This window comes from Pezoporus wallicus, unplaced genomic scaffold (assembly GCF_028554395.1).
Source record: "Pezoporus wallicus isolate ANWC-B61680 ecotype Strahan unplaced genomic scaffold, APGP_CSIRO_Pwel_v1 scaffold_3294, whole genome shotgun sequence".
NCBI lineage: Eukaryota > Metazoa > Chordata > Aves > Psittaciformes > Psittacidae > Pezoporus > Pezoporus wallicus.
In genome coordinates this window covers 6968106-6990949 of record NW_026635478.1, presented here as the reverse complement: position 1 = coordinate 6990949, position 22844 = coordinate 6968106, and the positions used below count along the sequence as shown (strand labels likewise).

The 22844-nt window shown below is 40.7% G+C and overlaps 1 protein-coding gene across 2 annotated transcripts in view; it reads right to left on the bottom strand.

Moving 5' to 3' along the window:
• LRP6 (LDL receptor related protein 6) overlaps nucleotides 1-22844 on the bottom strand; it is a 127867-nt gene that overhangs the window by 6167 nt on the left and 98856 nt on the right. Inside the window, exons 12-22 of one of the 2 annotated variants that reach the window (XM_057426423.1) lie at nucleotides 21932-22258; nucleotides 18181-18383; nucleotides 16163-16374; nucleotides 15792-15982; nucleotides 11247-11456; nucleotides 9802-9927; nucleotides 8261-8497; nucleotides 6459-6569; nucleotides 4394-4624; nucleotides 2700-2836; nucleotides 1442-1539 (exon numbers count right to left, since the gene is read on the bottom strand). In XM_057426423.1, the coding sequence (XP_057282406.1) occupies nucleotides 1442-1539; nucleotides 2700-2836; nucleotides 4394-4624; nucleotides 6459-6569; nucleotides 8261-8497; nucleotides 9802-9927; nucleotides 11247-11456; nucleotides 15792-15982; nucleotides 16163-16374; nucleotides 18181-18383; nucleotides 21932-22258 (2083 nt within the window). The remainder of the gene's footprint in view (nucleotides 1-1441; nucleotides 1540-2699; nucleotides 2837-4393; nucleotides 4625-6458; nucleotides 6570-8260; nucleotides 8498-9801; nucleotides 9928-11246; nucleotides 11457-15791; nucleotides 15983-16162; nucleotides 16375-18180; nucleotides 18384-21931; nucleotides 22259-22844) is intronic. The other variant, XM_057426431.1, reaches the window with a different exon arrangement.

The following is a 22844-nucleotide window of genomic DNA, read 5'->3' as shown; positions in this document are numbered from 1 at the left end:
AGGAAGGGCACAGAGGTGTGTATGTGAAATAACTGTGTTGCAATTATAGGGACAAGATAGCCTGTTTCCATTATGCAATTTATGATACTTCCAAACCCAGACAGGGACACTTAAAATTGCCTGGCACATTCACAGCAGTCAGGAGAATCACTCGCCTAGGATGGAATTCCCAAAGGCTCCTACCACAAAATATTCCTTAAAATAAGCCCAAGATAGTTTAAATAAAACAAACTAAAAAAAAGAGGTGCTTGGCAGCTACAACTACCAACATTGCAGTCAGTTGTCGGGGGTGGGTGGGCATGCAGCTCCTTTATATTCAAGTCAGGATGTCAGGAAAGATGGGAAGAGCAGAAGCAGAAAGGCCAGAGTTTATTTTTGGGTAGGGAAGCATTCAGAAAACATTCGACCCTATTCTACATCCCAAATTCCATTTATAATACAAAAAGTCCTATTAGCTAACCAGCAATGAGTGTGATTTCATGCTGGTGCCAAAATTTGGGTTTCTTTCATTAGAAAATTACTCATCGTTTTAAAAGATTTTTCATATGGCTGCAAGGGATCATTATAAACATCTGGTCTGACCTTCTGCACAACAGAGGCTATATTTTCTGCTAATGGAGAAGAGATGTCTTATCAGCCCCAGAGACCTCATTATCCAAAAGCCCCCAAAGGCTCTGTGTTAGGGAGGCATTTCTTTCAATAGACAAATGGAGTGCTCTCTTATTGACGAGATCTTCTAGTGGTTTGGGAGGGGAACCTTTACACCCTTGGGTAGTAGGTGTCTCTTTCTTTATTTCTGGTAATTAGTTACAAAATGATAATGCACTCTAGCATCTTACAGGGAGGGTAAGAAAGATACATTCAAGTCAACAGAGATAAAGCTTGCATGCCTATACATATATGTCACGTAAAATAAGCAAAAGGTTAGCAACCTTTTTCAGACAGTAACCCTTACGTGTCCAAGCAGAACTTCTGTGCTTTACCTAGACCATAATATTGTTACTTCTGACTTACTAACCTATATATTGCCACCTTTCCTCCGCATGGTGTTTGTCTATCATTTCCGGTAATTCTGTGAGAAATTACTTATAACAGAAGGCTAAAAAAAAGGCAGGGCTAACTCCAAGGTAAGTATTTCTGGCTCAAAGTTATCACGGCACCAGGTTTCTTTTGGCTTTTAGCTAATTTTGTGATGAGTGTTGTCATTCTCCTTAAGCAATACACCCGAGAGGTGTACCACTAACCCACCACCTGCACGATTTACCTCTGCACTTGCATGCCTCAGTGAGGCAATATGTGTGAACCCATTTGAGCACCTGTTTTAGTGCTTGCAGAATTAGGGCTTTTGATTGCAATTCTTCTGGAGCAGAGGCTGCCTTTCTTCTGCATTTTCTCTATTAACTGCTTTTATCCTGAAGGATGCTATTGTACTAGTGATTACCTGTAAGATCTGTGAGTGGATGGGCTGTTTGAAGAATACCCGAATTCCATGGTATAATGTGAACGTTCGGTAGCTGGTGATGGTGGCGGGTTCAAAATCTAAGGGGGAAGAAAAGAAAAAAAAAAAGCCACAGTTAAAAAAATAAATAGGAAGGAGACAAGAAAACAACAGTTTATAAATTTTCTTTTTAGTGCTGTTTAGTAGGAACCTAAAGTTAAGAAGTGCATGCATAGGCCCTCCCAACAAACAGGTTTTTTCTTCTGTTTAATTCCCAGTTCTTTAACAGACACTGGAGACGCTGCTTCTTATCATTCCCACAGAAGCTATTATTAAGCTCTTCTCAAAAAACGCTGAGTGCTGTTGCTATTTTGACATACCTAGTGCTAAAAAGTAAACCTGAATCTAGCTGTTCAATACTATATTGTTACTAGGGATACCACTGCCCTAGGCGAACTGGCAGATGTCTGCTCCCGCTAGCTGTAGTCCCCAAGTATTACGCTATTACCTGCAGTGTGCTGTCCGAGACAAATATTTATTCCCTATACAGACATGCTCTTAGTGCACAAACAGTATTGTGATTAATATAAAGATTTAACATGATGGGTTGATTCTCGGAACTGAAACAGTTTTCAGCTTGCACTGACCAAGCATGTAACCCTAACACTCGACAGTGGCTTGGGAACTTCATATAAAAATATCTAAAACAACAACCACAGATTCTAGAAGTAAAGAGATGGGAGCCCTTTAGGGCTGGTACCAATTTCTATATAGCATCTAGTGCAGCACACTATCCATTTGTGACTGAAGGAATCTATGGAGTTGCAAGACACTTGTTCATTTAGCTGTCACTTGCAAGACATGTGACACAAAACTTCATTTTAATTCCTTGAAAGGTCTATACAGAATCAGCCAGTTTCACCTCCAGAGGCACATGGCAGAGTATAATGAAAGGAGATCACTCTGCCAGAGATGCTCAACTTTTATAGGGATTTTTTAATCTCCCTTGACATTCAGTCTAATATCTTATTCAGGCACTGATCTCTCAACTTTTTAAAATTAAAAGAAAATTCCTATACTGTTTTGGAAAAAGACAATTCCCCCCTCCCTTTCCTTTGAAAATCACTCACTCCATATTCCAAAGAGTTTATTAAGATAGAAATTTTAAACAAAACATTCATCTGTCAATTAATTATTCTCAGAAACACTCTGTCACTTCCTTGAAAGTTATGAAAGGTCTATGAATAATAGAATGACTTACTGGAGGAAAGTAAGTGCCTTTGGTACTTGAAGAACTACTGGAAGAGGCTCCAGTGACATGGGCCCTGTCATAGGGTGGCCCACTGCTCCCTCCCATAATGCTGAGGGAGCTGATCACAGATTTACCTCGAGACATCCCTGAAGAACAAAGATGGATGTCAACATGGATGTCAATATTCAGGTCTTCGAAGCAAACAGAAAAGAAAGCTTAAAAACGATTTAGAGGATAACAGCAGGATAAGCACAACTCCTAAAACCAAAATGAATCATCTCAGAATTAAGAGCAAATTCAGCGCTCCTTGACGGACAACTGGAATGAAGACTGTCAGGGAATAAGCATAAAATCATAGAATACTTAGTGTTGGAAAGGACCTTAAGATTACCTAGTTCCAAACCCCTGCATGTTGGGTTTGTGTTTCAGCTACTCAACTGCAGAACCTGGCACTGGGCTAACCTAGAGAAACAGATTTCTTTTACTTGAATGGCTGGAAAAGACTTCAGAGAATGGGCATTCAGGCACTATTTCTGTGCCTCAGAATAAAACATGAAACTGACTCTGACCACCTCAACTGAGCAACTGAAATATGAGTTAGAAGAGAGGGGTTTGTGTTCTTTCATTTTGACACTGTTAAGTGAGCTTTTGCTACTGGACTGAAGCACGCTGACAGAGTGTCCAAGCGGGAAATGGAGAGGTATGCCACTGTGCTTGAAGTAATGGTGAGGATTCTGCCCAAGGATACTTTATGAAAGCAGGTTATCACAGAAAGTAAAGAAATTTGGTGTATTACTTTAACCCTGTAACAGCCTCACAGAACCTCTGTGTTCTGACTGGAACCTGCTAGATCCAAAGCCACAAATACATATTAAACCAACATATACAGAAGCAATGCATATAAATGACGTGCAACATTGCAGTTAAGTCTTACTTTTCAAACATTAGTATCCTCATGTGCTTGGATTGGTGTTGGAAACATCATCAAAAGAAATAAGCTGAGACCACAGTTAGCGCTGGTCATTACAGACTTTACAAGAATTTTCACAAGCATACAAACCCCGTCTACAAATCTAACGAGAATAATTACGTAATGTTTGGAGTCCTATAAATATAACTCTGGGTAGCTTCACCCTGCACTGTCATTACACTTTGCTGATGCTGTAATACTCCAAAAATAGGCTGCTTTAGTGGCAAAAGAACTCCCATGGTATGTGTACCTGTTTGATCATAGAATCATAGAATCACCTAGGTTGGAAAAGACCTTGAAGATCACCAAGTCCAACTGTTATTCCAGGACTGCCAAGACCACCACTAAACCATGTCACTGAGGGCCTCATCTACACGGTTTTTGAACACTTCCAGGGATGGTGATTCCACCACTCCCCTGGGCAACCTGCTCCTGGGGCAGCGTTTGCAGCCTTATAGGCCTCAGCATTGCTAAGCATATTTGGATATAGGACTACATTGTTAAACAGTCTTGTCGTTCTGCTAAGTATCTGAAGGCTCGTGATTAGCACAGGTAGAATAGCAGTTCATTTTTATAAGGAAGGATGGTGACAAGCCTTGACAGTCCTGGCTTCCAATAGCTTCGAAGAGTTATACATCTGGAATGGATGTTTTCCTGTGCTTTCATGCATAGTATCCTCAGCTACAACTATGTGGTGCCAAAGAGCAGGACAAGGATCACACCATTTACTCACCAGGAAGAGACCCTGACAAAGAGCTTGGGTGAGGCACATAACCAAGTGGTACAGAAGCTGGTCCATGCACCACATAATCATTGGTCATCGTTTCTCCATCTCCCTTCATGCGTGGGCACAGCACCCTCTGGCAGATGAAGTACATCGCTCCAACCACAAAAACCGTAAGGATCACACCAATGATGGAGCCTATAGTGTTGTTGGGCTGTGGCGCAGGCTCCTCCGTTGTGTCTAAAAGCAAAAACAAAAATCAGGCCATGTAAGTTAATGCAACAGCCTCATGTACCAACATCAGTTTTACTGACATCTTTCAACACAGGAAAAATAAAAGCCTCCTCTTTCTGCAGGCACACAACAGCTTTCAGATTAATAGATGGGAGGAACGAACAGGCACTGGGGCAGATCCGTTTAAAGGCTGAGTGTCCATAAGAGCTACCTATGCTCATGGATGACCTCCACACATGCAGAGAGGTTTTTCAATCACAAACGATAGGAAATATACAATACACGCATATGCAGGGGATAATAAACCAGGCTGCTACCTTGCTTCCTGCTTACAGGCAGGGCTACCCTTTGAACTTGATGAACAAGACCTGTAACCATGACTCCAGGTGGCACTGTGCTGGGGACTCCAGTTATGCTTTTTCTTGTCATTAAAGACAATGACAACTATTTTTCATGTTGCATCTCATGACATAAGCACCTAGTTTATCACCCAGTGCAACAGAGTGGCACTCCCTTTTCTCAACTGTGTAACATTCACTTATGCTGAACAGCAGAGGTGATGCATCAATGATAAATTTTGTGTTTGCTGCTATTTATTAAACTACCTAACATACTCCACATCTGACCCACACTGATGGTTACAGATATAGCTCAGCATCAGCATTATACACCCCATCCTTATGAGGAATCTGTGTCTGAAATGATTATTCAATAGTCAAAATGAGCGGCTTTCCCTACAATACCAATTCTAAGCAGTGATGGTTCTGGGAATAAATGACAACCCCCTGCCTGCGCTTCACGAATTTGACAAGAAAAGCAGACTTTAAAGTATTTTCCTGTTCCAGTCAGTGTTTTACATCTTATCCATTACTGAAAGTCTTTTCCTCAACACATTTTCTTCTCCCTGAACACCAAACCCACATTTTAACCAGCTTGTCACAGTCTAAAGAGATAAGTAAACAGACTTCTGATCATACTGGAAGGCGGACAGTGACAACTGCAATCTTACTCTGGGTGGGCTAGTTTTTCATCATCTGCTAAAAAGCCAGCAGATATATGAACTGTAATAAAGATAACTATATATATCTGTGATAATGTCACTAATGACTTGATAGCATAACAGAACATCTCCTATGACTCCTTCTTAAGTTTAAGGGCCCAAGTCTGGCTTTGCATTTTCAAGTTATGTGTGTGTCAACCATGATACACAGATCTGTAGCACAAGAAGAGATGTCCCTATTTACAATTTCTTTTAAAGCACCAACCATGAAAATGAATTTTCAAGTTGCAATTCTAAAGGCAGTGGTATTCTTGAAGAGCCCTGGAGATTTCAAGGTAGGGGACATGACATGTTACAAATCATAAATCAAGATGAGAATTACATCTTTTCAAGATATAAAGGAAATTTTAGAAGGCTTACTCTATAAACAGAGTGCTCCTCTGATTCTAAAACCACCTGCTATTAATTCTCTGGATGAGCAAAACATGAAGCAGAGCAGTTATGTATGAAAGCCTCATGCTGCTAGATTTTTTTATTAACACTTTTCCAATTCAGCATACTAACAGCTTATAGGAAAATAAACCTTTTATTTCTTTTAAAAGTATAAAAAGGTAAGTGGGAAAATTACCAGCCTGCCCTGCCTCAGAATACTAGTTCTTTTTGTTATTTCTATTCCAGCATGTTATGCATTAATTGCATGACAGCAGTTATAAACAGGAGCATTCATTATGGAGTAACTAATTCAGTCTGGTTGGCAGAATAAAACCTAACTCAGAGAGTAGGTAAGAAACAAATTTTGGATGCTGCAATCAAGTCTCTAGTCTCAGGCTTTACACTTACAGCATCCTTGCTCATCTGAGCTGTCACTGCAGTCCAGGTTGTGATCACATTTCTTGCTTTTCCCGATGCACTGCCCACTGGCACAGCGGAACTGATCAGTTAAACAAAGCACTGGAAAGAGAACCTCACAAGTCAGTATCAAAGACTTCTACTCCTTAAAAAGATTAAGGAAACAAGATACCAAAGCATGCAATCAGTATCTTAGGTGAGTTTAGCCTGCTGCTAGCTTTGTTTCTTAAAGTAGCCAGTGGCACAAAAAGTTCCTCATGCCAACTATGCACAAAAAGTGATTCAGTGTTCTGTTGGGGATATTGCACAGTGGGTACCTGGGTCCTCGCTGCCTGTATACAGTAAGGACACTACAAGGTAAAGCTACCTTAACTAAAATAACTCAGAAGCAGAAGGCTACTGAGAACACAGGTGTTTATGCCAGGACATGGCTGTTGCAAAATTACTATAACAATCTCCAACTCTAAGCATTTACTGTAATATAAGGGAGAAAAATTAAGTTATTAAAAAAAAATCTGCCAAACCACGATGATAAAATTGTTGAAGAAATACAAATGTGGTTTCTTAAAGTCCTTGTATTCTTCCTGTAAACCAGAAAACTCCTTGATCAGGAGACAATATATTTCACTTGACATTATGTTTTGAAAATGCAATGAAAGACAGGAGATAAAACTGGAGCTTTGCCAGTATGCTCAAAAATAAACCACCACTCTGGGAAAAAGGGTGCTGCAGGCAAGGTGGTGGCTGCTGTTGTTTACACATCTTTTTGCCTCCTGTTTCTCATAAAATGCAGAAATTCCTTCTGATTTCAGTTGAATTAAGCAGTTAAAGTAAAGGCTTTTCTGTAATCAACTTGAATACTCTGAATAACAGGGCCACTTTGAAGGTGATAAACAGCCTCTCGACTGGCAACTCCAATCACTAGATGGTAACTGGGAAGCTAACTTGCACAATGTATTTTGAAATGTCAGCATCTCATCTGGCTAACAATCACTTTTCATCACACAGGAAGTGCATTAGTCGGTATGCTTTTGTTTGAGCTGGAGCCCATGTTTTGGAAAGAAAATCAGCCTTGATTCAAAGACTCTTAGTTTCTTTAAAGAAGCAAAATGTACTGAAAGTATATAGAGAAGAGGCATCTTTTTCAGCTTGCAAGTTGTCCCTACAACTCTTCACTATTTTGCAGTAGGGACAGGGCGAGTTTGCTCATGTTTCACATTGTAGAGTGGTGGGGTGGTTCAGATTCCACCAGATTCCTGTCCTTCTCAAAACTAAGAGAACCTAATTCTCATTGTGCTGGAAACAGCACTTCCCTCAGTAATGATGGTGTAAATACTCTCTTTTGCTGTGCTCTATAGGAAGAAGAGATCTCCAGAAATCTCACGTGTCTCTCACTCCCATTTACTCAGAAAAGCTTAACTTCACTTTCTTCATGTACTATAAAATAAACAACCCCAAGACCTTTACAAGGTACACAAAAAACTACGACAAGGATTTGCTTCACTTTGTAATTCACTCCCAGTTACTGGGTTTTTGGAACTCAAAACCATACCACTTTTAATATCACTTTTCATAGAGTTTAAATCACTGTGCAGGAGGTCATTGTTATTTCCATTTCACAGGTGGAGAAACAGAAGTATGGAGTTGTGAAATAATGGCCCATTTAACAGACCAGTTTGAAAAACAGCAGAACCTCAGGTCCTTCCCAATTCTACCCAGCAATAACTTTGGTATTTATCATAGTGTTCTCATGACAGCTCTATTGTCACCAGACTTTGAAAGATCCTTTGTACCTTCGCAGTTCTTCTCATCCGAGTTGTCCTGGCAATTTGCTTCTCCATTGCACCGAAGGGCACTGTCTATACACTGTCCACTTTGACACTGGAACTGGGTGTCTGAACACACCGGGCAGTTCTTTTCGTCACTGTGGTCTTCGCATTCAGTGAAACCATCACAGCGCCAGGCCACCGGGATGCAGTCAATCTCACCTGTGAAACAGGTGAACTGCTGAGGGGAGCATGTTGGTGGCTCTTTAAAAATCAAGCAAACAAAGAAGAATTAAAAATCCAGGTGAACAAACAGCAGATCAGGACAGGTAAGAACAAGAAGAGCTCAGATGCTTTCACATATCAAGCAGCTGATAAACGTGCCATGTCATAAGGTAACTTCCACCCCCACTGTAATTTGTGCATATCCTGAACTCCATGTGACTGATGCAGGCTCACCTCGATGGAGGGTCATTAGGCAAAGAAGAGAAACAGAGAAATATGTACACTCAAAACAATTGTCTTCCCTTCCCACTTCAGCCTCTTACACTCTTAGCAACTCAAAAGTCTTCATTTAAAGTCAACGCGCTTTTCTACTCCGTCTTTCCTGCAACACCACTGTATACACAACTGATGGCTCACTTTCTTGTCATGGTACAGAAAACATTAAAAGGATGTAATGCACCGCAGATGGATGCACTGTGACTCAGTGTCTAGTTATGGGCCCTCGACAGCTCTGTTTGGTCAAAATTCTTTTAAAACAACAAAAATCTGCTCCACCTAATCAAGTCCCACTGTCTCAATACAGTTGTTATCTGTTAATCTCATACAGTAAGTAAGTGCGTTTTTTTTCCCCCTTTTTTTAATCCTCTTTTTTCCCCCTCCTCCCCTCCCTTCCCCTTCCCTTTTTGGCCTGGTCTTAAACTTGTTCTGAGAAAATATCTGGATTATGTTAGCTCTTGCTCCATCGTGAGACCACGTATCGCCTTGATAGTGAGAAGATTGCATAAGTCCATTCAGTATGGTGGCACAAAACCCCCCAAGCATTAAGTGCCTTTCCTTTCCCCTACCCCATTTCAACCCCACCCTTGGAGACACCAGGGCATAGGCTACTGCGGCCGTACCGCCATGGAGGAGGCAATTTGCCCTTCTGGGACTGCAGTTCAGAAAGACACACACGGGGTGAGTGAGGAGGACAGCAGGGAAGAGTAAAATGGCACAGACATGGTGCAATATGCCAGAATGTGAGAACCTACCACTATTTGGAAAACGAGAACACACAGAGTGACAGAGAAGAACTAGTGAAAATCATACAACTGAAAAATCCAGTTGAAACAATTCAGCGGTCTTAAATAGGAAGGGTGAACAGAAACCCTTATTCAACAGTGAACTAGTAAACCTCTCTTACTCCTCAATACTTGCAGATTTAGCTGGTAAGCATGTCGAAGTGTGTAACAGCACCTGGTGCACTGTCACATTCTTTCTGCTCAGAAGCCACCCCTAAAGATGAAACCCCCCCACACACCCAGAAGCTGAGAGCTTAGTGACAGAGCATGGGAAGGACCTACCTCCGCAGGACAGCTCATCCTGCAGCAGAACAAGGTGGACTGGACAAGAGCAGCGCGTGGTGCCATCGCCCTTCACGATGCAAATGTGCGAGCAGCCACCATTATCTTGAGAACAAGGATGTTGTCCTGTGGTTTTAAAAATAAAGACAGGTACTCACAAGAAATCCCCACCTCTTTTATGACTTTCAGTAATTTCTTTGGGCTCACAGGACTCCCTTCATTACTTCCTTACCCCTGGGGAGAGCACTACTAAAAGCAGCTCTGAAAAAAATGTATTTTGTTGCGTGTGTTCCTTCCCTTTAGAGCCATCAATAATTACAACGCACATCAGTAACTGCCCATGATCTGAAACACTAAAAATCATGCCATGGGGTCTACTGAAATGACACTAAACTTTTTGTTTCTTGTGTGAGGTAGAATTAGTTCTCTGCAGCAAAAATAGTAGCATTAGTAACAGAAAAACATGCCTTGGGTTCCATACTTCCTTTTCTCTATCAAAGACCATTAAAAAAGTAAACTTTTCTAATTTATGAATTCTGTCACTTCCATACTGTCTCTGAAACTCAAATTAACATGCTCTAGATAAATATGTCTCTTCATTTTAATGTTTAATAAGGACAACACACTTCTCTTGGAACTTCTGACAAATTTACTGAGATTAATAGCACACACAACTAGTAGTAGTCTGCAGTGAAGCTTTAATTAAACATCCCCAGACATTTTTCTACATATTTCTCCAAGGCATGCACCACAGCCTATTAACCAGGCCTATTTCCTCCAGGATGACAGCAGCTCCACTGATTTAACCATCCAGCTCCCATCGTTTCAAGCGTGTGTGTGGAGAAATGCTATACCCTGGTAAACAGAAAACTTTTTAAAGTGCAGCCATGTTTAACACAAATTGTTATTTAAGACATGCTTCCTTTCTGCAACACAACATTGATCTTCTGGCATTTACTTTCAATACGAATTGCCACCAACAAAAATTGTTCACTTTTTCTTCAAGCAGGCAGTCCACTGAAACATCCGACTGCTACTAAAAGGCCCTGAGAGTTGTGCTTGTCTAAATGGAAATAAACACCTGATAATGACTCACTAGCATGATCCAGAAAATCTTCTACTAGGGATAACAGGATGTTTCCAGTGTGTCTACAGACACTCATATGCCAGGTGCCGGCATGGGACTTCCAGTAAAGTTGTCATCAGCAACAAAAGATGATGCTGGATTTGTGATAGATTTCCAGTCCATTGCCAACTGCCTGAAGGAAACAAACTTAATTGCACCCTGGCAATGTACAGACACAGAACGATACCAACTTCTGGCCCCTCCGATCTGTACTGATGTCGCCCAATGACAAGGCCAAACAGGCTCATCTTTCTGCAGCCACTCCTTGGCTCAAGCCCCACAGGCACTGTTTGCACTTGCAAACAGAGATTGCACTTACTGTATTCCTGAATGTTGAGCTCTTTTACAGCATGGATGTCACTGAGTTGTGCAATACGAGCTTGGACCTTTGTACGTCCTTCTCGACCAGTCATATCAATCTTTTCAATCATCTGCTGTTGCCTGTCAATCCAATACAGCCAGTTTTCAAATACAGTTAGTCCCACAGGCTGCAAGATATTAGAGTCTTCCAAAACAATCCGGTTAGCACCTGCGGAAGGGAAAGAGTGGTTTAGCTCAACTGGAATGAACAGGAATACAGTCACAGATATTTTCTACACTACTCACACCACTATTTTCTACTACTTTTACACTACCAGATAAGCCAACTATAAATACTTTTTTTGCAGACAGTTTCTGCACTTCACATACAATTACTGACTGGAGTTTGGTGCTCAGCTCCATGCCCTACCCAGGCTTTTGACTGATACGATGGGAATCGGTAATACTTTTCATTCTATCCTTTTTTTGAGAGATTAACTGCTTTGTCTTGGCACACAACAGGGAATAAGAAGATGAATTATTAGCTTGAGTTGACTAATACAAGATAAAATCCAAGTGAAGACAAAGTAGTTAGCACTTCTCACATGAATGATGAGATTAAGGTAAACACTTGACTTCTGACTTCCTCATATTCTTTCTTTTCAACTACATCATCTTCATAAGGTTTTCAGGCTAAACTGGGAATGCTAATTTCTTCCTAGTGAAGAGTTACTTTCCTCAGTTTGTTTAGCAATCACCAGTAGCAGGCCTTATACCTCTGAAGAGTATTTGCTGACTTTTACACTAGATTACTCTGCATTAGAACTAATCAAGAGGGACTGTCATGTTTCATGGTTAAGACTCAGTCCACAGCTATTTCAAAGGTATCATTAAAGACTGTCCGAAATCAGTGAAGACTTAGTAGCTCATACACAAAAGGAAAGTATGTTATTCAAAGCCTGAGAGCTCAGGAGTGAGGTTTAATCCATGCTTCTTTTATTTTACATGTTATGACAAGGTCATTAGCACTAAAATATTCTGTGAGGTTTATCAGATTCTGAGCAGAAAATGACTCACAGGCATATGGATTTGCTTCAGTTTTGAGATGTGTAGCGTCACATAGTGTAAACTCAGGCCACAGCTTGAAAATTTACATATAAATCCTAGTGTTTCAGATATTGGGGCTCACAGCTATGCTTAGTTTTCATTTTTACTACAGGAGACAATAGCTTCACATATGTTCATCCAGAAAATTTCTAGTAAGTTTTTATATTTTGTCCTGTAAAAATATGCTAGCACAACTGAACACCATAAAAATTCTATCCCGTCTCTACCATATCCACACAACTAATGTTATGGGACAAAACCCACATATTTAATAATTTTATAATTTGAGCAAGTTCTATATCCCTCTGCTTTGTTTAGTAGCAAGAATGTTTTTTTTGGCTTGTTGAGAATTTCATCAACAATATGTCAGTGATGATGTCCTACAACTTCAGCTATGAAAAGTACTTTTATCTCCATCTCCCTAAAAGCATACAGAGCTCAGAAGTTAAGTAATCTTTCAAATATTTAGTAAGTGGTAACATCTAAAGCTGAACAGGGAAATTCAAATATTAATCCTAAAACAGACTGGGCTCTCACCCACCACTCTGGAACAACACCAGCAATGATCTGATTAAGAAAAGATGTTGACGGATTCTGAAGGAGGTTATACCCAGACTGATGGAGAAATTAATAGACTGAGTGATGTAAGTTAAACTAAATAACTGCAACCATCTATTAACACCCAAGAACATGACTCATTGCATAGGGAAAAGGTAAGAAACAGCAGCCTGCATCTTGAGGAGAAGAAAAAGTAAGCTGGGAATAGGCAAAAATGTAAAGATGACAGGAAGGAATACAGTTGAGACTAAGACCTTGACCTACCCAAATGGAGTCTGTACATGCCCTGCTCTGTCATGCTTATGTCAATCAGAATGACATTTTACAGTATCCTCCTAAAGCTCTGAAGCTTAAAATAGTCACTCCCTTAATGTCTTACTCTTTAACATTTGTGACCAAGTGTAACTGACTATTTCTCACTAAACAGAGACACTGAAATCCCTCCTTCCATAAACCAACAATAAAATCCAAAGCTGGCCCATCAGGGTGCTAGTCCCCTTTATTGGTAATGTCAGATGAAAGGGAGATCTGATTAAGAGGAGCTTTGTCTCCTGGCATCACCATTCACTTTCCAGCAATACCTTTCAAGACTTAAAAACCAACCAAATAAATACAAAGATCAGGGCACACCCACAGCTCATTCTATTTCCACATTAAAAATTACTTAATTCCAGAATCATTAGACATTTCCAAATCACACTAATTATTCTGGAATAGAAGAACTAATTTCCAAATAGTTTCCATGGTAGGGAGCTAATTCCAGTCATCTTTTCATAAACAACCCCTTAATCATGTGAAGAATCTGGTTAGCTTCAATAGGATCTCGCATTTGGGCAGCATAACCAAGTCCTAACTGCATGCCTGAAGGAGGGAGGAAGAGAAGGACTTCTTCACATAAAAGGCATTCTAGCTCTCCTTTCTGGGTACTGGCATCTACAGAGTTGACAGAGAAAGAGATTGTACATGTTTTTAAGAAATTAATATGCAGAAAATTCACTCTGCCGGTCAAAAAAAGCCTTTTAATCAGCATTCCTAAGCACAAGAATGCATCTCAGAAGTTAGCAATTTATGGTGGCGATTATAGCAATCTATTTGTGGTGAAAATGCTAAAAAGCAACAGAGGTTTTGGAATGGTTTTTCAAGTTCTTCGAAAATATGGTGAGCTTTTACCACACAACATTGGTGATCCAAGAGCCACATCTTTAGGAAAAAAGAAAACAACCCACAAAACACACAAAAAAAAAACAACCCCAAAATCAAAATCAAAACAACAAAACCACCACAAACAAAACCCAAAGCAGATTCATTAAAACCAGACAGAATTAGAATTTTTGTCCCATCTCCTCCTCTGGTGTCCTAATTTGTGGCAGATAACACAAACTGAGAAAATAAGCATGTGTGTGGTTCTGCTGCCCGTTACTCATACAGACCCTAGATCTGGGATAGCCTAGAACATACCAAGATACACCCTACAGCATCTTTTTCAGAATTATTCACTAAGGTTATGTCCTGTGTTTTAAACTAGTGAACAATCAGGATACCACAGTTCATTAGTGACCCTTAACCTTTCAGTGACACACCACATGAATCACTGAGAAAAAAATACTATCTTTCTCAGTCTCAATTCCAATCATCTAGAGAAACAGAAATGTTTTCCTAAATAAAAGCTTACTGTAGCAATTAAATAAAAGGCTGAAAATCACAGAGGTGTCAACAGGATTACATGCTGCTACTCTGAATGAAGGTATTGTGTCATCAGTGTAAGATATTAGTACAAACTACCATACTCTTGTTCAGTTTTCAAACTCATGCACAGACTGCAAAGTGAGTACTTATTTCCTTACACGGGTATTTATGCTTCTGATAGTAGAAAAACACTCAGCTGAAGTACAAGGACATGCACTATTCAAACTGGGGATGGACTTGCTGCAGAGGAAGAAATTCTGCACTGCCCTCCACAAGCAGCAGTGGGAGGGGGGCATATACCCCATCACCTAACAGAGGAGGGTAAGTTCGTGCTCAGAACATCCTGTCACTCCCAGCAGCAACATCCAGCCCAATTCATATCACAACAAATTAATTCTGAAGCCACATGAAACAGTTAAGCTGTGAATAAGAGACATCTCAGTTTCACCCAACCTGACTGCACGGTTTTCTCTCTTCTCTTGCTCCAGTTCTGGTTGCTTTCTGGACTCTTTCCCGAACCAATTCAGCTTTCCAAAAGAACAGAACACTGTCCTCTATTCTCTTTTTTCTGTATATTATTATTAAGTTATTGTTTTGCTTATGTGGTTAAGGGTTAAGTGAGCTGAATCAACTCACAGAGGAGGTCAGATGAGCAGCATAACCAACTTTAGGGAACAGGAAAAGAATTCCATAGCTGCAAGAAGGAGTTTTTTGCCTTTTGAGAACAGAGAGCTGTTAGATCTGCTCTATCCTTCACACATCATTTCACCCTAAATGACAGGCACAGAAGTGACCTGCACACTTGCTGCTTTAACTCTGGAGGAGAGATTTTTCCACTAACAGGAAACTTTCCTCTGATTGACAGACTACTGCACCAAAACCAATGCCTTCAAAAACAACCCTCTCCCTCCCTTTTCCAAAACTGCTGCAATTTATTTGTGAACTGACTTTGGGAAACCACACAAAGGTCTTGCAGTGAGAACCTGAAGTAAATAGCATGTGTAGCAATTAATAATGCAAATCATAGATAGAGGCATGAGACTGTAAAGGCACGCTGCGTGAATCATGCACATTCCCTGGCTGGGAATTTAGGGAGTGATTAGAATCACAGTACAGACTGTTTATAGTAGGAAGGAAAAGAAGACACCTTTCCCTGCATTCCCCCACACCCACACCACACAAATGAATCACTGAATTAAAAGTGCTACTCTACCTGAAAGGTCACTGCTTTCAATTCTCCGCAGGTCTGAATCAGCCCAGAACAACTTGCCCAGCTGGCTGTCAATAGCTAAGGCTATGGGCTTGCTCAAACCACTGAAGAAAAGGACCTCTCGTTCTGTTCCATCCAATGCTGCTCGCTCTATTTTAGGAGACCTTTCCTGTAGGTTGGTGAAATACATGTACCTGGAATAATTGGAGGAAAAAAAGTTTATTGGATCTTTCCACAGTTTTACTATATGACCAAGACACATTAACGAATGACATTTTTATTCCAACAAAGAGAAACCAACGTGCAGCAAGAAAACAATTTGATTCTCAAGACCTTCAGCCTGAATTTTCCCACATTGCATTTCAGCTACATACCCTTTCTCTGGGTTCACCACAATGGCCCTGGGCCTATCTTGATCTCCTTTGAGCACTACCCCCATGGGTCTCCCATCCAGGCGTGTCACATTGATCACATTAGTAGCTTCACAGGTCCAGTAGATATAGCGACTGTAGATGTCAACGCTCAGGTCATAAGGCTGCATATCTAGGTTCTGATTGGGAACTGGACTTGTCACAACAGTGAGGCTCTACAAAGGAAAGAAAAACAACCCACAGAAGAGCATTTAATCTGATCTAAAGTGAGCAATTTTATTTTGCTATGGATGCACCACATCAAACTGCTTCTCAGAAAAAGGAGGTGGCCAAAATACTATCTTAAAGTAAGGAGACACCCAGCTTCAGTTGCCCCACCAACACGTTTGATCAGATATAGACACTTAGTCCTGACGGTCTGTTGTAATTGCAAGCATGTAAATTGGTTGCAGGTCATAAGACTTCGCAATTTTAACCAGTAAGTCCAAACTGCATTTCTTCTTGCCTTCCTGATGACTCTTTAAGTTTGGTTTGGATAGACCCAAACCCAGCACACATTTAGCACTCTATAGCTGAAATACATAACCACTGTTTCCCAAAGCTACAGCTGAACAAATGAAAACACAGGCAAAGTGAGGCCAGACAGCACTTGAAATTCTTGCCTTGCTCTTCTCCACCATCACTGTCATCATACTAAGGGGACATAAGGATGAATAATAAATGGGAAGGTAACTCTGCCAACAGACAGAAAGGACATCAGTCACCACAGTGACTGTAGAGCATTTCCAGCTGACACCTTTCTGCTTCAAAGTTCTTGCCTTCTATTGGTGCAGGCCTCTGGAGTTCATGTGCCTTTCTTTCCTTTTTTTTTAATTTATTATTTTTAAAGAAAGAACTTGCTTGTCTCCTGTAGGGAAATCTGAACTGAACTGACATCTTCCATGGGCTCTTCAAAAAAATCTGAAGAGGAGAGATAACTCACAGAACACAGCCTCACATCATCTTTTTTGGAGAACTTTGTGCTTTTGAGGTGAGCAGCCTCCACCCTCTCAACCCCAAATTAAACTTCACCAGAAAATTTGCCTAACTTTATTTAGCTTGTCACTTCTTTGAAAGGGTTTGCCTACATGTCTTACATTTGTTTATTCTGCTGAAGCTGGCAAAAGCCTTGTGCCTTTGACTAGTTTGGGGTGTTAAATTATGTAAATATTCCAAAATTAAAATGATTGCTAAATTAAGAGTTAACGTTGAAAGGCCTTCAGCAGGATCCAACTGCCACCACACCTACCACCAGAAACCATATTCTCTTGCAAATTAAACTGAATATAGCACCTATGTGTTGTTCACCTTAATCTTCTGCTCCTCCCCATTCAAAAACTCAGAGAGAAAAAAATCTATTTTAAAATGTGAAAACGCGTAATCAGTCATTGCTCACAATTAACCTCACTAAACCTGCACCACCTTTTGCCCTACTCCGCCTTTTCTGTATTCCCCATCGAATGCATTTTCCCAAGCCTGCTACTATATCTCTTACAGGTCACTAGTCTCCATCTCCTTGCTCAGGTTAACAACAACTCTCCTCCTACTTCTGCCAGAACCTGGGAGGCTTCAGGCACAGCCATGTGCCAGTCCCACCCTCTTCATTTTAGTCAATGTCCCTGCACCCTGCTCATTTGCAACTCTTCCTTCTCTCTCACACACACTCCATTTCTCCCAAGAACCTTCCCTTCCATGTTCTATTTCTCTTAGACAGGGGCTTCCAACAGCCCCCAGCCAAAAGACAAAACTGAACAAATAATGCAAAAATATCTTTAAGTTGCCCTTATTTTTCCACGTTTTATTTCTTGCAGTACCTCCCAAACTACTGGCTGAGGACTCCAAAAACTCCAGACGTCACTTGTTTTGCCGAGTGACAGCTAGTAACCTGCAGGAAGTCCGTGTATCTAAATTATTCATGTACAATTGTTGTGTGTAAAGCATGCTTTCCTCATCTTTTAGTAATTCCATCACCCGCAGGATACCTGGCTGCCATCTTCCTGTGCCTTCCGGATGATGTTCTGCCGAGAATCAATCCAGTACAGATGCTTATCCAGGGGGTCGTAATCAATGGCTCGAACATTCCTGAGACTATGGATAGGGAGTATGATATCTGGACTCTGCTGCTCATCTATCACCATGCGATTAATTGCATTCTTCTGGCTGAACAGCAGGAAGGTTGTAGGAGCTTGATGGGATTAAAAAAAAGAGGAGCGTGAAAGGGTTACATAGCAGTAATGTTGGGTATTTGCATGTTCAAAAAAGACAACTATGTATAACCAGACAGTATCTATTATTTCATTCCCCTTCTTCTTTGCCAATAAAGAAAAAAAATCAAGACAAAACATTAAAATCCTAACCTCTGATCAGTTTGGAAAGCCTTCCAAATAACCTCTTTTTACTCTAAACGTCTGAATGTGTATGTGACAGGCAAAGATAATTTTGTGCGTCACAGGACTAACGAATGTGAAGACTTCTGTCAAAATCACCTCAAAGAAGAATGGTCAACCACATCTCTCAAAGAACTGTCAATTTTCTTTCTAAAGGGGGTTCGGTGAAATGCAGTTCCACTATTTGAACCTTTTTCTAGGTACACTTCTACTTGCAGAGGAAGCTGAGCGAAAGCCGGCACTGGTTCCTTATTTTGAGGTCCCAGAGAAGACAGACTGCCATTACAGTAGTTCAATTCTGTTCCCACAAACCCTTTTCCTGCCTGCACTGGAATGGAACAACAACTAATTCACACAAAAATCTGTTAGGTCTGTTCAAGCCGGCATTTTGGAAGAAAAATCTATTCATTCTTCTCAAATTTATATATCTTATTTCCAGGTGCTCATCTGGGAATGCTAACCTGCAGTTGGAAAAAAAACCAAACCCTGATGCTCCACTCCAGCTGTGTAGGTACCCAGCAAAAACTTCCTGGACAAATGATCGAGTTTTTTTCTTAGAAGTATCATCAAACATCAGAAAGTAAGTCTTCTCTACCCCATATGGCTATGGCTGTAGTTTACCAGCTGTATCTTACATAATCAGTTCACAAGGCATTTAATACATCGTTAGAAAGAAATTATCCCCGTATTACATTACTGGGTCAGGAATCAGAGTAGGTTGTTAAAGCATTTTCCCTTTTCACAGCATTCTTTTCAATAATGGTCTGCCTGGAGCCACTGCTGTGCAAGACGGCACAAGAGCCAGCAGCCAGAAATGCAGTTTGCAGCCTCCCTGAAGTTTGTACAATCAATTCTCTATAGCATAAGTCTGGAGAGATTAGCAGTGGGACACTGCACTCATTCAATCCAGCCTGTAAAACAGGTAAGGCAGCACCTGGGAAAGGGGAGTAGGCTAAAAATCTTCCAAAGAATATCATCACCTTGCTTTGTTATTTTATGCATACGCTTTGAACATTTATTCAGGCTGCTGGAAAAAAGTAAAGTAAAGGGAGGGGGGGGAAGTCTCCTTGGTAACTAACACTCAGTCCTAACATCCTGTAACAATCAGGCCTAATTTGCTTTCTGGAAAACCTGTGTTTCCCCTCCAAGCATTTCTCCACTAATTTAAGCCTCCTTCTACTTAGCTCTAAACTGCAGAAGAAAGCACAAAAAAGGCAAAGCAAAGTTTATATGAACGTGTACAGCAAAATATTAGATTTGGAAAACATCAGCATTCTTACCAAGCAGTTAAGTGAGTACTGGAGGGGGGAAAAAAGCTTAAGATAAAACAGTGCAGGTAAACATATCATCTTAAGCATCTAAAATTCTTTCCACTTTTCCCCAGAGGCACCCTCTCACTGTCTGAGATTGCCTGGCTTCCAACTTTGAATTGATGGCTCATTATAAAAAGCAACAGCAGAATTTCCTCCCTTGAGTCCCCACATCTCTGAAACAGCATCAATTTCAGAAATCCCGTCTCAGTTTTCATCATGCTCCCTCCCAATGTTCACATATTTAAACTATATTTTTGGCAGGCAAATGGAGTACAATGAGCACATCTCCCCTGTAACACTGCCTTCAAACTTTGTGACACGTGGTAGGTCTGATGAAATCTGTTACCCTTCCCACACTTCTGAGCAGTGTGTCCTTCCCGTAATTAAAAGAATCTATGCCCACATGAGCACAGCAATCTAGAAGGGAGGAATTGGCCTCTAGACAGGGCTTAAGCTATTAACATGTTTAGGAGCACATAGGCAAGTAAAATAGGCGAGAGAAAGTTAAAACAATCCATGCTCCAATTATAGTGGCCAAGAAAAAAAAATTAAATTCTATGCAGAGAAGCTCAAGTCTCCAACAACCTACAAATGAGAAGCTGGAAAGTTCCCAGGTTTGACCATGGCAGAAGGAAAACTCCTAACACCTCATGAACGGCCCTGAACCGTACCGTGAGGACTTGGTTCTATTTGCTTACAACGCATTTGCTGTATTTTTCTCCTTCCTTTGTTTCCAAGAGCATTTCCGCAAGAAAACATGACCTTTGATCATTTTGCTACTTATTCTCTGCTGGAAGTCAAATTTCTCCACCTACAAAATCACAGTCATCACCAGAGAGGTGCCAGCATGTCTTGTAACTTGCAGGAAGGTGTGAACATGTCAGAGTACAATAATCCAGTTGTCATGCAAGCGCCCCTTCTAATAACAGAAGGAGGCATACAGGAAATACTGGGGAGTGGAAAAGCAGAGTTTTCTGAAGACCAAGATTTAAAAAGAAAATGCCATGAGGTGGCATTCATGGAACAAGCTGCCATGCTTTTGGCTTTAAAACAGCTGGATGTCTCTACTCATGCATGATGTGGATGAGATACAATCTGTCTCCCTGCACCATGAATCTCTTCACCCACTGACGAATCTGAATGACACCAGTGGAAATCAGCCATCCAATATGCCTGCCAAAATTATGAGCTTCACTGGCAGCCAGTTATTGAGAGATGGATAAATTATTTGGTTAGAAACTAATTACACACAGCCTAAGGGGACTTGCGGTTCATTTTCTGCACAACAATAAAAAAAAATAGGGCTAGGCTGCACTAAGATCAGAAATCTGAAGTGCTGGGGAGGCCATGAAGCCATCCTCTGCTCACTAAGGAAGAAACACTTTTAGGGGTATGAGAGTGGCCCACCTCAGAATCTCATCAGCCAGCAAACATACAGAATTAAATCTTCACCACTCAAAGACTACACAAAGTCCAGAGTATAGACCAAAGCATCACATACCCTTTATGTCAGGCAAAATTAGAAATAAATAAGCAGATAAAACAAGCAAGCAAGCACTTGAGGAGGGTTTGACAGATACAAAACCAAAAGAACTTTGAGCTTTCCCGTTTACACAGATTTAGCTGAGTCACTGTAAAGGTTTGCTTACAGCAACTCTTATTTTACGGTGATACTGGTGGGTTGCAAGACTAATTTTTTTTTTGTGTGCTTTCAATGCCCTATCTTCTCTTAAAAGTCAGTAGGATTTTAGTGTTGCAAAATTACATTTTAAAAGGCATGTTTTTATTGAGATCTTTATCTAGCCATATATCCTGCTTCCTATGGAGAAAGGGAAGGTAAGGAACCAAAAATATTTCAAGTACATGTACATGTTTAACGTTACAGATCGAAACTAGCTTTAACTTAGCCTATTAGCAAACAAGCCTCACTATTTCACATAAAACCAAAACTCTTCTTTCCTCCAAGTACAATGCTTGCATCTGTTATCAAACATATCTGCTTTTCTGTTTTATTTTCATTCATTATGGCTTACCACTACAAGTCCTGTTGTCGGAGTTCAAGGAATAGTGAGCTGGGCAGCCACAGACAAAACCACTGACAGGGACTGCCAAGCACAAGTGAGAGCAGTGACCGTTGCTAGAGGCACATTCATTCCAGCCTGCCTGCCTGGAGGAATGGAACACCAAGATATCCATAACGTAATCCAAATGCCCTTGGATGATAGTCCGGTTCTGGCCACTGGTCTTGTTGGCTCGTTCAATGCTACGCCGGCTCCAGTCTGTCCAGTAAATGTAATCCTGATACTGAGTCAAGCCAAATGGGTGAGGCAAGTCATCAGCTATAATCTCACGGTCAAGTCCTGTTTCCAAAAGGAATGGAGAGAAAAAGCAGAATTAAATGGGGACAAACACTATGCTATTTAATGTTGCTGGACATGTCCCCTGAACAGAAAGGTTAACACATACATAGTTTAAAGTTACTATTTCATTATTACAAAAGTAAATTATAAACTAATGTACAATATTCAAAAGACCATTCTGAAGCATCAGATCCTTTCACAGGAATGTGCTAATCATGCTCGTGATTCACAGAAGAGAATGTACTTTTCCTGGAGAAAAAAAAATGTCTGTTTTGAAAATGATCAGGGCTCTTAAAGACTCTTTTTCTTCTTCCCTGAAGCAAACAGAATGTCCCTGAAGGAGATGCAGGATCCTGACACTACAGTCCCTGTTCAGCATCTCTCACACCACATTTGGGTCCCTGCCTGCGGCTTACAGAGAGAATTGTTATGAGCTTAATAAAATTCTACATTGTATTATGAGAAAACTTAAATGCACAACATTAAACTAACCTGTCTCTGGAATGCAGTAACAGGAAGGAGCAGTCAGAAACTCAAGGTAGGAAACCGTCAATTGTGTATGCCATGGAAATGCTAACAGACCTTA